The 12,803-nt window shown below is 28.9% G+C and overlaps 3 protein-coding genes across 5 annotated transcripts; 1 reads left to right on the top strand and 2 right to left on the bottom strand.

Moving 5' to 3' along the window:
• The first annotated feature begins 359 nt into the window (after positions 1-359).
• LOC136989598 (thioredoxin-like) lies at positions 360-689 on the top strand. The gene has a single exon (XM_067287814.1). The coding sequence runs from the start codon at positions 360-362 to the stop codon at positions 687-689; it is 330 nt and encodes a 109-aa protein (XP_067143915.1).
• A 1,827-nt stretch (positions 690-2,516) lies between these two features.
• Positions 2,517-3,655, bottom strand: LOC136989570 (EF-hand calcium-binding domain-containing protein 4A-like). Its single transcript, XM_067287787.1, has 4 exons — positions 3,632-3,655; positions 3,048-3,288; positions 2,837-2,966; positions 2,517-2,750 (listed from the first exon to the last, which is right to left on the bottom strand). Exons 2-4 carry the CDS (start codon positions 3,280-3,282, stop codon positions 2,624-2,626), a joined length of 492 nt encoding a protein of 163 aa, XP_067143888.1. The 5' UTR covers positions 3,283-3,288; positions 3,632-3,655; the 3' UTR covers positions 2,517-2,623.
• Positions 3,656-5,974: 2,319 nt separating this feature from the next.
• LOC136989608 (beta-hexosaminidase subunit beta-like) lies at positions 5,975-11,653 on the bottom strand. Of its 3 annotated transcripts, none has more exons than XM_067287826.1 (14): positions 11,465-11,652; positions 10,393-10,675; positions 9,462-9,530; positions 8,788-8,834; positions 8,605-8,715; positions 8,385-8,486; positions 8,173-8,311; positions 7,895-8,093; positions 7,443-7,599; positions 7,169-7,364; positions 6,984-7,074; positions 6,676-6,780; positions 6,508-6,592; positions 5,975-6,150 (listed from the first exon to the last, which is right to left on the bottom strand). In XM_067287826.1, the coding sequence occupies exons 1-14, from the start codon at positions 11,549-11,551 to the stop codon at positions 6,139-6,141; spliced, it is 1,683 nt and encodes a 560-aa protein (XP_067143927.1). In that variant the 5' UTR covers positions 11,552-11,652; the 3' UTR covers positions 5,975-6,138. The 3 variants fall into 3 exon arrangements, with proteins under 3 accessions (XP_067143927.1, XP_067143926.1, XP_067143925.1); XM_067287825.1 differs by lacking the exon at positions 5,975-6,150 and adding an exon at positions 6,157-6,442 and having other exon boundaries at positions 11,465-11,653; XM_067287824.1 differs by lacking the exon at positions 5,975-6,150 and having other exon boundaries at positions 6,157-6,592; positions 11,465-11,653.
• Between the last annotated feature and the right edge of the window lie 1,150 nt (positions 11,654-12,803).

Raw genomic sequence — 12,803 nt, 5'->3', positions numbered from 1 at the left:
TTTATTACAAAAATGTTTACACTGAATAATATTTCCTTAAAATACAGATCAAATACAGAAAATATTTTACTAAATTCCTTTTTTTTAAACTTAAAACTTTAAAAATTTCTGTTTTGTATAGAACTAAGTGAACAAACTAAATTGTAGATTAAGAATAGAAAAAACTTTTCCTCTTAGCTTTTTAATGGTTATCAATTTTTGTAAATTTTAGAATAAAATAGTATAAAATAAGAATGCCATTCGAACGATTTAAATTTAACAGGCAAATAATTCGAATTTCTTGACTATGAATTGATTAAAATTCCTGTCAATTAGTGCATTCTTTGAAATTTTTAAAAAAATATTACCTCATATTGCACATGGCTCACAAAATTTACGACAATTCTGATTTTAATGATTATATTGGAACAGCTGGAGAAAAACTGGTGGTCGTAACTTTTATCGGTTCTTGGTGCAAACCATGTATAGAAATGGATCATATCATCGATGTTATCGCCAAAGAAAATAAAGAAATCATCTTCCTGAAAGTTTATGTGGATGAAAACGAAAAACTTACAAATGATTTCGATGTAAGCTGTTATCCTACTACAGTTTTTATAAAAAACAAAAATAGAATCGATGAATTACTCGGATCCAACGAAATTGCTCTTCGAGAAATGATCAGAAGATATCAAGCAGTGAGAGATTAGACTTTCTTTTTAATTGATTATAAATCTTTCTAAATTGATACTTATAACAGCAAAGCATTAAAAATATATTTAAGAATGCATTTATAAATTTTAATGGTTTGAAAATATTTGAAAGAACTTTCTCGTAATTTTTTAAATTTATGATTGAATATTTATAAAATTCGGTTACTCGAATTCTTTGAAATACATATTTGAATACTTAATTTTGAAATAAACACAACAGAATTACTGATATTAAAGTTTTTCAGTATGTAAAGTTTGTGATAGGGGAGAGAGGGAAGTTTGATTCGAAGTTAATTCGATTCAAGTCAAGATAAACGAGAGATAAGGGACGGTACCTGGGTAATGGGTAGACATACTGATACGAAGCATCTTTATAAATGAAATCCGTTTATCCGGAAATAAACTGGTACAGAAAATGCTCCACTATGATCGGAGTTCAATTTGTTTCCGGCGAAGTCCCTCGATGTGTCGGCAGCCCCGGGCATTGTCTTAGGCGAGACCAGAGAGGGGATGGGCAGAAATTAATCCGAGGACGGGTGACAATCATACAGTTCAACGAAAACAGAGGTGACAGAGCTTAGATGACGGCGACATCGATAGTAAGACACAAGCACAGAAGAGATGTACTGTACAAAGTCACCTCGCAAAATTGACGAAAGAAAATCCGTCAAGTTAGGAACGACAATTCCTCGATGTTTGGGAAAGCCGGCTACGCTTTGTCCTTGAAATTCGGGTGTTTTTAAAGAATTTTATCCTCGAATTCCATCCTTCGATTGGTCCCAATCCCCTCTCGTTGCTTCCCGTTTGGTTTCTTCCATATTGGTTTGAATAAGATCAGATCGGGTCACGAGAAAAGTCAATCTTCGGTATTCAACTCGAAACCGCATCTATGTTGATGGAACTTTGAAACCTGAGCTCTTATTTTACATTGTTATAATTCTCGTTCTGACATTTAGGAATTTTAACTGCGACACGAGACATTTTTCGCCCGATAAATTATTCTGTTTTCTCGGTTAAACTAAATTCTGTCGTTTTTACTTTCCTGACTCTTTTATATATAACAGAGGAAAAATATCGGTCAAAATTGACCTTCAAGATTTTTACATTTTTACCATACATAGAGAAAATCAAGGGTTTTCTGTATGTATGGTTATTAGTGTGTGTGGAGGGCAAAATTTTGTTCATCCTGTTTGAAGCTTAATAACTCTTGTGCTTTTCGTTAAAAATTTCTGAAATTTTGCAGGGAGATTTGTGTATTAGGGGGATTAATGATATTAAATTTTTGAGGTTAAAGATCTAGGGATGGGGAGATAAAGAGGTGGTCATGTATCTCGAGTAAGGTTGGACTTAATGAAGATTTTACTCGTTATTAGCATTTACAATTCTTTATAAAACTCATCCCTGCCATCAAAGTTAAGGTTTTTTTGCCATTTTATAATAATTAAAAATGTAAAAAGTTTTTTAAAATAAAATATCGTAACAGATGGCACCTCCAAATGTTGTCGGGAAAGTTAAGCAACTCGTTGCTGGATATTTTACTTATTTATACGAGCATCGGAATCAGAGTTCGAACTCGCCAATCTGACATTGATTTAGATACTAATATATGTGTGTTTCAGTCTCACTCGGGACCTACATTGTTTACATTCACGTCACTTTGTGTTGTCTTTCCTTTCGATATTAAAATATAATTTTTAGCGTGTTTAACAAGAAGTTCGGACTCTGGAAGCTTACAGATATTTAGTACGGTAATCTTCAAAATCTTCAAAAACTGATGCATTAATTTATGTTAAATTTATAAAGTTAATGAATTTCTAATAAAAATATTGTAAATCATCTTTAACTTTATTTATTGTTCAAGTTTATTAAAATTTGTCATATAAAATATTTTGATAACATTTTTGAAATCAAATTAAAACAATTTGAACTTATTAATCGTCTTTGATGTTTTTATTTTTCTTAAATTCCTTCCCAAAGTGAACAACAACTCTTTTAAATTCCTCCGAGCACATTTCTGGATTTTTTTCTTGAATCTGATTCCATATTTGATTAATATCACTAATTAAAAAAATGTAAATATAAATAAAAATTATAGGCTAATATATATCATAATATTTTTCAATTTGAATAAGACGTTATATTACCCTTCTTCTCCCTCCCCAATTGTATTTAACAATGATTCGAAATTCTCCTCTTCTTTCTTTTCTTGAATTATTTTCTTTTCTAAAAGTTCTTGTTTTTTTAGTTCTTCTAGATCTACACCCAGATATGAAGCTTAAGAAAATTGATTAGAATATCCTATTATATATATCTTTGTAATTAAATTACAGTAAAATTTTAATAAATTTTAATTACCATAACCTTCAATGAATTCTTCTTCATTTATATATCCGTTCTTATCCTTATCTAGATGGCTGAAAACAACTTCTAATTGATCTGGTGTTAACAAGAATTTATTATGATGTTTCCATAGATCTCTCATGGTAATAAATCCATTTTTTCCCTCGTCACAAATATTAAAAAGTTCAGTAGCTTCTTTAATAAAACTTTGAAAATTTTTCTCTACGTTCTTTGTTGCATATCGATCCATATTAAACTATAAAACAGTTATATTTAAAAACTTATAATAATTAAACAAATAAAAAACCTATTGTTTACTTACAATTTTTACTCATTCAAACCCTATCATTTACTTTTAAATCTCTGTGTTTTCATCATAAATAATTAAAGAATGAACTTTGTAGATTTATTTTTTAAAGTTAAAAACTATATTAAATGCAACTGAAATGAAAAACAACGAAATTTTATATACATCGAATTTCTTTTCTAATTATAAATGACAACACCTGCCATGATTACAGATGCTCAGTTTTAGCTAAATCGTTTAAATATATAATTATTGAAATATTTAATCTAATATAATTAATAAAATTATTTACTCTCGGTTTTATAATTACGATAACTATATTAAAAAGTCTTTAGTTTATGAATTATATTTAATTTTTTACGATATTAAAATTAACAATATGATAATTTATAATTATTATTTATAGCTTATAATACACAATAAGATATGCAGTAGAAAATCAATTATCCGAAGCGGTTTGCAAATAAATATAGAAATAAAAACAGAGCATGCAGCATTATACATACCACACAGTATAATACACAGACAAAAATCCCCTTTAACTCGAAATAACTACGTCATCTGTCGATTGTAGCGCCGCGAAACTAGATCATATACGTAATATTACATTAAATTTTCAGTAAATTAATTTACCTTCACTACAGTAATAGTATTACTGTATTTTTCATTAAACTTTAAATGCACAGTGTTTGATGTACCCAAAACTAAAAACAAACGAGTTTCTGGATTATCCGAAAGACTCCTGGTCCATCAAGTTCGGATTATCGAGTTTCCACTATAAATATTGTATACAATATTTCCAGAATAATTCTTTTTATAAAATTCTTATTAGAGAGAAATTAAATTTGAATTGGCCAATAATTATACGATTTACCCTACACGTCTATTAATACTCAAATAAGATATATTCGAATCAATTAAAGATATATTTAGTTTTGCAAGTAGCTTAGAGTATAGATTTATGCATTTATTTTTATACATTTTAAATATATTTATAGGCTTATATCTTATTTTTAAAATGATGATTTAATTAAATAAAATTTTATAAATTACTAATATCATTCGAATTAAAGTGTTACCTATGGTTCCAAAATGGCGGATCGTCTCTGATTCCAGCAAATAGAAGAAAGGAAACAGTGGGGTCGTACGTTCTAATCTAACCTAACCTATTCTAATAATTTTGTTGGTAATAATTATGGTAATTTATTAGAATAAGTTAGGTTAGGTTAGAACGTGCGTCCCACTGTTTCCTTTCTTCTATTTGCTGGAATCAGAGACGAGCCGCCATTTTGGAACCATAGGCAACATTAACCGTTTATTTTTAACAGGCAAAAGTTGAGCATTTACCCGATTATCATTCTTTTAGTTAACCTTGACACTATTCTTTATTCTACATTCATTGTATTTCTGTTTATTTTAAACAAGTAAGAAAAATTAATTTTACATTATATCTGCTTGATATTTACCATGTAACTTAGAACAAATTAAGAACTTTATTTTGTGATTAGTTATTGTTCGCTTCTTTAATATTCCCAATACTGTATTAATCGTCAGTCTCATAACCAAACGATGATAATGTTAATATACAATATGTTATTAGTACACACAATAATGATTTCCGATGCCGCCGTTTCTAGATATATATATTTTAAGACTGAAAAACGTTTACGGGGATTTTAAGTTAAGTATTATATATATATATATATAGTTTCAAAATTTATTAATTTTCCTTAGAAAAGGGAGACTTATGTATAGACTTTGTATGGCTAATCGACCCCTTTCCAAAGTTAATTTACTTGGCCGACCATTTCTCTTATGATAAAAAAATAAGAATAAATTAAAACAGGACGAAACAAACAATCAAATAGAAATTAATAGTATTACTTTATTAAACATAAATCAAAATTCAAAATTATGTTTTATTTTATTATTTAAAAATGTATTAATTATTATGATAGATTAATTAATTGACAAACTACATATAAAACTCAATTAAAATCTATTCATACTTTGGGTTTATAAATCTCAAAACGGTTATTTTAAATCACTTCTTGAAAAGATTTGTTTGTATTCCGTATACCAATGGTTTAATAAGTGCAGCTACGAATTACACTGTATATTTTTTATGATATTTCATGAATATAATCGTATTATCTCTAATGACATGTTTACACCAGTTTTAATAAGCTCTAGAATAACGTAATTGCAATATATATAACAATAATTTGAATATTCAGAATAGAGTGATCAATGTAACAGATGATTGATGGTTCTGTCAAATTTTTTTTTAATGTAATGCCTTTGGGGATTAAGAAAAGGGAAACCCGACGACACGTGTTTCAAGTGCCCCAATGTATGGGCGCTCCTGAAATATAGAAACCATTATCTTCTTTTCTTCGGATTCGGGGAAAATCTTAGTTCCTCCTCCTCGATTCGCCAATTGAAAGATCTGAAAATCTACTTTATAATTTTTAAGAATTATATCAAAACAACTGCTTATTTTAATGATAATTTTTTAAATTAATACAAAGCACCAGGAATATAATTCATCCCTTAATCATTCAAACAAAATTTCAAATTTAATACAACAGATTTTTTCTCATGGATATATATATATATATATATTTTTTTTTTTTTTTTTTTTCTCAAGAGAGTTCGAGTATACATAACACTACAAAGGACTAAATAATCGTAACATGTATCAAAGTGTATAGATGAAAAAACTTCCACAAAAATAAAAATAAAATTTATTTTGAATGTAAGAAAAAAATGGCATAAAAATATAATGGGACTCCATTTTTATGGATTTGCCTGGAAAAATAAGAATTTATTTATTGTAGAATTTATATAATATATTAATTTAAATAAATAATAACTTCTTAATAAATATTAAATATAATTTAACAATTATTAAATTTTGATACAGTATAGGAAGCATGCGAATATGGCCATCAAGAGAATCAAAATAAATTTGGAACATCTTGAAAACATATTCAAAGACTAGAAAAAAAACAAATAAGACAATCTGTTAGGTTTTTTTTTCATGTAGAAGAATTAATAGAACTTATAGTTGTATTCCACAACCCAAATAAGTTATTAAAATCTGTGGAAGAGGTAAACAATGAGAACGATAGTATAGAGTAATATATCGAAATGTATTCTGTCTACCGCATTGGTATTGCTTGATTCTTCCATATCCCATTCGTAATCACCACAAAATCCGTTAAGGATTGGTTGAGCAGGAATTCCTCTTCTGTAAGTAAAAAAGAATCGAAAAGAATTTGAAAATATTTAATAAATTAATAAACTTAAGACCCGTATTAAATAATAATATACCTTAACATTCTACATCTGTGTTCGTCTAATCTAAAACTAGCGCTGTCAGCATCGTTAACGTTTTCTGGACTCCATAATCGTTCGGCAACAGCTGAAGCACGTGGCCTGTAAACATTTCAAATTTTTAACATATATTCAAATATATAAATAAATGATACGTGACAATAAAGACACGTGAAAAATGCAAAGTATTATATTAAGTTAATAAATATCGTATAGAATCAAATACAGTATCTTATTCAATTCAACACGATTCATTAAAAATTACAAACAAAAGAATATATAGTAAGACAATCTATCAAATTTACCATAAACGAGACAGAATATTAGTAGCATCAACGTATTCTCCCCACATACAGGCTTCTCCACCGATTATCAAATTCTTCTGTTCGTCGGTAGCTAACGTAAGCAATTCACATACATATATAAATAAGATATTCCGTGCAATACAATGTAATAAAAATAATTGTGTTTAATTTCAAGAAGATAATACCATTGAATCCTCTTGGATCGCATTTATAATACTTCTTCCAATCCTGTCCATAACTAATGTAATTCAGATACCAACATGAAGACAATACCATCTGATAACCTTTTTGAGCTATAGGCTCGATGTATTCTTGCCATTTTTTCATTTTTACATCTAATTCTGTATCTTTCCATACCTGGACGATCGTATCAGGTTCAGCCTAAAGAAAAGTCATTAAAATACTTACATTTCTGTAAAGAAACGGAAAAAAAGAAACAAATTCATTAAGGAACAATACCACAACTCCATTATCGATGGGATCTTGCCATATCATATATTTATAACCAATATCTTTCACATTGTGTAAGGTTCTATTCACATAATATGTTTCTAAATCGCTATAATCTTTCATATTATGTTCTTCCATAAATTTCTTGATTTCGGGATTTGATTTCCTGTAAAGATTTAAACGTTATTTCCAACAATAGCGAGGTTGAGGCCGAAGTTTTAAACGCGAAAACGTGTACGTCGGACGTTAAGCGCCGCCTTCCTTAAGTCTAGAAGTTTGACAATGGCGTTTGGAAAGTCAGTGGAATCATGCTCGACATTCCAAATGCCATTGTCAAACTTCTAGGATTATAGAAAAGCGGCGCTGAACGTCCGACGTACACGTTTTCGCGTTGAAAACTTCGGCCTCAACCTCGCTAATATCTCAACTTAAAATCGCTTATGGGTAGAAATATTCCTTACCAGCAAGCATAATAAACTTCGTCCATACCAAGATGAATGTACTCATCCGGAAAAACACCTTTCACTTCTTCGAAAAGAGCTTTGAAGAAATCGTAAGTAAAATCTTCCATTGGGTTAAGAATTTCAGCGGCAGCGTGTTCAGTGTAATTTGGAGTATAGGGCTTATCAGGTCCTTCACCATAGCATGGTGTCAAAAGTTCTATAAAAAATAAAATAAAATATATTAATCTTGTTCTAAAATATATTAAATATATAAAATACAAGTATTTTTTTATTACGAGGGAAAGCTTTTCCGACTGCTTGTGTATGTCCCGGTGTATCAAATTCTGGAATGACTCTTATACCACGAAGTCGTGCATATTCGATCACTTCTTTGATATCTTCGTAGGTATAAACGTGTTTAGGACTATACGCTCCCTGAATACAAAACATTTTTTTATTAATTTCAGCGAATTTAAAATGCAAACTTCATTCGAGTAAACACGCTTACAACAGTAGTTAGATTGGGATAAGTTTTACTTTCAAATGGAAACGATTGATCATCGACTATATGCCAGTGAAATACATTAAACTTGTTATATGCCATGGCATCCTGAAAATAACATTAAAATTAGTCTAAATCACATATTATTCATGAAATTAGAGAAGTTATATGATCATAATATTTTCGTGTAGTATATTAAAAACAATTTTTGTTTATTTCTACTTACCAAATTTCTTTTCAGAACCTTTTTTACTTGGAAATGACGAGATGTATCTATCAGAAGTCCTCTGTATTTATATCTGGGAGCATCTTCAATTTCGGTGATATTGATTCTATACTGTAACATAAAGTTTTGTATAAAATACACCAAAATAGACATCATTTTTAAAGTTTTAAAATTCGTACTTACTGCATTATTCCTATCTTGATATACAAGTTGACTGAATGTTTCTAATCCTATTTAGTAAATATAAAAAAGAATTTTTTTTTAATGTTGAATTAGTTCATTTTTAAAATTTGCTCTATTTAATCCGAATATATTAATAAAATACTTTTATTCGTAATTTAGAATCCGATCTAAACTTGTGGTTTTTCGTGTCTAGTTCGGAAAATCCATTCCTTTACTCATATTGGCTCATTGCCTTCAGGCTTAAAAGTAATGAGTAACTTTAAGATCATTCGCCAGTGACCATCGCTTTTGGATGATCTTAAAGTTCAAGATAACATCGTGATAGTTAGTCTTGGGTTCACGCCTCGCCACGCGGAGTTAACCGTATTTTCTTCACGTGTCCGTGTCATCGTGCTTTGCCGATCACCGGTATATCAAATCTATATCGATATCAAAATTTTGGTTTAGCACAGCCCTACTAACACCTAATTAGGGGCCAGTTTCTCATAGAAAGTACTCTCGGGAGACACCTCTTCGACAGTTCCTCCATCACCATCGTCCACCGATCTAATCTAAATCCAATTCAACTTTTAGATCTATTGCATAACTCATAAATAGGCCTTTCAGTAAAAATCTAAACTACTTGCTTCTCCTTAACCTAATTGTGATAATTAAAAATTGTTTAAAATACACACCTCTTAATGCTCCCCAAACCGTTTCTGCTTGAATTGTAGAAATTCCAGATTCAAGAACACTGAGTGAATCTAAAAAAAAAATCGTAAATGTAAATAAACCTACATCTTTTTTTCTTTTTAATAATACAAAATACGTACATTGTCTATTTAGGAGCAATTTAGGAGAAAAATAGAGCTTATTCTAATATAAATCGAATTGGAACACTCTCGATAGAAGTTCCAGAAAATGGTATGAAACTTCTACCACGAAATTTTTGGGTTAATGTTACCTATGGTTCCAAAATGGCGGCTCGTCTCTGTTTCCAGCAAATAGAAGAAAGGAAACAGTGGGGTTGCACGTTCTAATCTAACCTAACCTATTCTAATAATTTTGTTAATAATAATTATGGTAATTTATTAGAATAGGTTAAGTTAGAACGTGCGTTCCCACTGTTTCCTTTCTTCTATTTGCTGGAATCAGAGACGAGCCGCCATTTTGGAATCATAGGTAACATTAACCAAGTTTTGAATTCTATTCGTTACTTTACGTAACTAAAAGTATGAACGTGATTTTTCGACTCATTTCCATATTCCCGGTTATGTAAAGTAGCATTCCTTACCAAGCAAAAAATAGAATTACTTTATAATTTTCTGCAGAGGCTGTCTAAATAATGGAAATTGGTCACATGATTGGAATCCAAATTTTACTGAATCATCACTCGATTCTTATTAACATACAATAGGTTTCTCTCTTTTCTTATTTTAATATAGTGACTACGCCTATTACAACAAGAATTTGGTGGGTTTTATAACGTTTTTTTTATATAGGCCTATATATATAATTATTTTCATTATATTCGCGTACTTAAATGAATAAATAAATCGAATAATATTTACTACGTAGTAAACCTCCGAAAAAAAATATACAACGTTAAAAATATTGTTCTCATACATGATTCGTCTTGGTTATGAGAAGGATATCCACAGTCTTTCTTGTCCAATTTTCGAATGTCGACGTTCAATCCTTTGAGAATAGAAAGATCTTCGTCCTTCTTGCCATTTCGCTTATCTACGAGAATGTAATCTCTGTATCGTTTTAGGCCTTCGTCGATGACATCGCAATTCTTCATATTTGTTGACAGATAGAAAGTATTCGGATCTATCGTTAATAATCTTGGAGATGCCTGCCATTTTTTGGGGAATGGCCAAGGACTTCCTGGTGGGGCTCTCTCTCCCTTAAAAAAGAAGAAGAAGAAAAAAAAGGATATGGATATTGTATCAATTTAAAAAGTTTATCTTATGATTCTAGGTTAGGCTATTTCATTGCTGTTTGGTCTAGTTTTTTTTCTTGCCTTTTTAAAGATTATCATTAATTTCTGTTTATACCTCGAACATCTTAAGAGTTACGCGAAACGGTGCAATCGTGACCTACTTCCAATTGAAAGGTTTGATCAGGAAGTTACTGTTAAAAGATAATTATTTCACGTTTCTGCACTTCATTCCCAGGATATAATGTATTTTTAACATATGTTATTTATATATTATTGTTTTTTTTAAGTAAGTTTATTAATTCAGAAAAATATAGGAACATATTTATAGGATAAGCCTATGTCTACTACATTGCAACTGAATTAATAACATTCGTTAAAAATAAATAAATAAAATGAATCGACACAAAATTTTCATAGAGGAAAAACTCCAGATAATCTTATTACAGTATTTACTTTAATTTACAGATTAAAAAGTAATAAATAACAACGAAACACTCGAAGGATTTTCATATTGCTCGACCTTCAAACTAATCCTTCTCTATAGTAAGACATGTATTTGGTACTTCAACGATAACTGATAACATGTAATAAGCTAAGATGTCTGAAGTGATTTATGCAATTTATTACGCCATTTAAAAAAATAAATAATAATAAAATTTGATCCGTTTAACGAGTAATATTTATAATTAATTTAATACAGTTTTATTTGTTACAATGTACAGAGTTCGATGTAAAAATCATAAATATACTTACAGGTAGAGGATATTTAACTTCGATGTAAGTAATGTATGCATCTGTTAAACTATAACAAAGGATAAAGATTGTTAGTAAATAATGCATCTCGTCGACTTCTCCGTATTCAACTGAAGTAACTGCATAGAAGTATTTTATTCTTGTAACCTTTTAAACGGTTATAAACAGGTTAAACCGGATATCACGTGATTATAGCAATCAAATGAAAATGCAACAGTAATAATATCATTAATTAATCATACGAATCCTTTTGCAGTTTTATCGAATTTCTTGTAGCTTTAACTTAATGTATTCATTTTGAATGATAGTGTCGATTTTTATTTGCTTTATAATTCAATAAGAAAAAGCTTAATGTAAAATATAAATGATAAATTATATATAAATAAGTTCAAATTTTTGATATATAGACATTAAAATAATATATATATATATATATGAGATTTTATGATTAATGCTTAACAATTTTATAGAGTTGATTCAAGTTACTAAACATTTAATTTTTAAGCATTAATGGATCATATTAGGGCCTATATTTGTTTCATTACACATTTATGCAATAGAAATTTAAATACATTCAGCTCTTCAGAACTTGTGACCTCTTTTGTGACCTCACAACCTACAGTTTCGATACTCCAGTTTTAAGTGTGACAAAAAGCTTATAGTAGAAAGTAGAAAAAATGTGTTTTAAATAAAAAAAAATATAGGGTTTTTTTTAATTGTAAACTATAAAAATAATTCAAAATTACATTAATATAAGAGGAAAAATAAATGAAAGTATCTATAAAATGATATTCTGTACTGAAGAATAATTGCATTTTAATACCATTTTAAAAATAGAAACAGAAATTACTCGATGATTAAGATAAAAATCGCAGCTTCTTTTTTTTTGTTTTTGAAAAATTTAAGCACTTTCAAGGATTTTTTTAAAAGTTAAAACTTGTTTTAAAATATGTGGTCGAGACTTCTTTTATTCGTTTTCACATATTTATAAACTAGAAAATAAGGATTGAGATTCGATTATTTTTAAACCGTAAAAGATATTGTTGAACTAAAATACGTTTTAAAGTAGTTAATTTTATTTCTATTACACATGTATAAGGATTTTATCGCTAGGAACACAATTACACAATTAGAGATAGCTCGAATTGGTCTATAGAGATGGAGAAATGTGTTGATTATCAAGCAGGAACTCGATTATAAATCTGTTATAAATACATTAAAATAAAATATATATACATATATAAATTTTTTTTCATTAATAATTTTCTATAAATTGATAAGAAAAACATGTCCGGTTTATTATAAAGCCTACAATGACCTGTAGAGTCCATTGAGCTCG

Source organism: Centruroides vittatus, unplaced genomic scaffold (genome assembly GCF_030686945.1).
Source record: "Centruroides vittatus isolate TY-2023 unplaced genomic scaffold, ASM3068694v2 scaffold_712, whole genome shotgun sequence".
In the NCBI taxonomy this organism is placed as follows: domain Eukaryota; kingdom Metazoa; phylum Arthropoda; class Arachnida; order Scorpiones; family Buthidae; genus Centruroides; species Centruroides vittatus.
The sequence above is the reverse complement of the archived record's forward strand: the minus strand, read 5'-3'. Positions and strand labels throughout refer to the sequence as shown.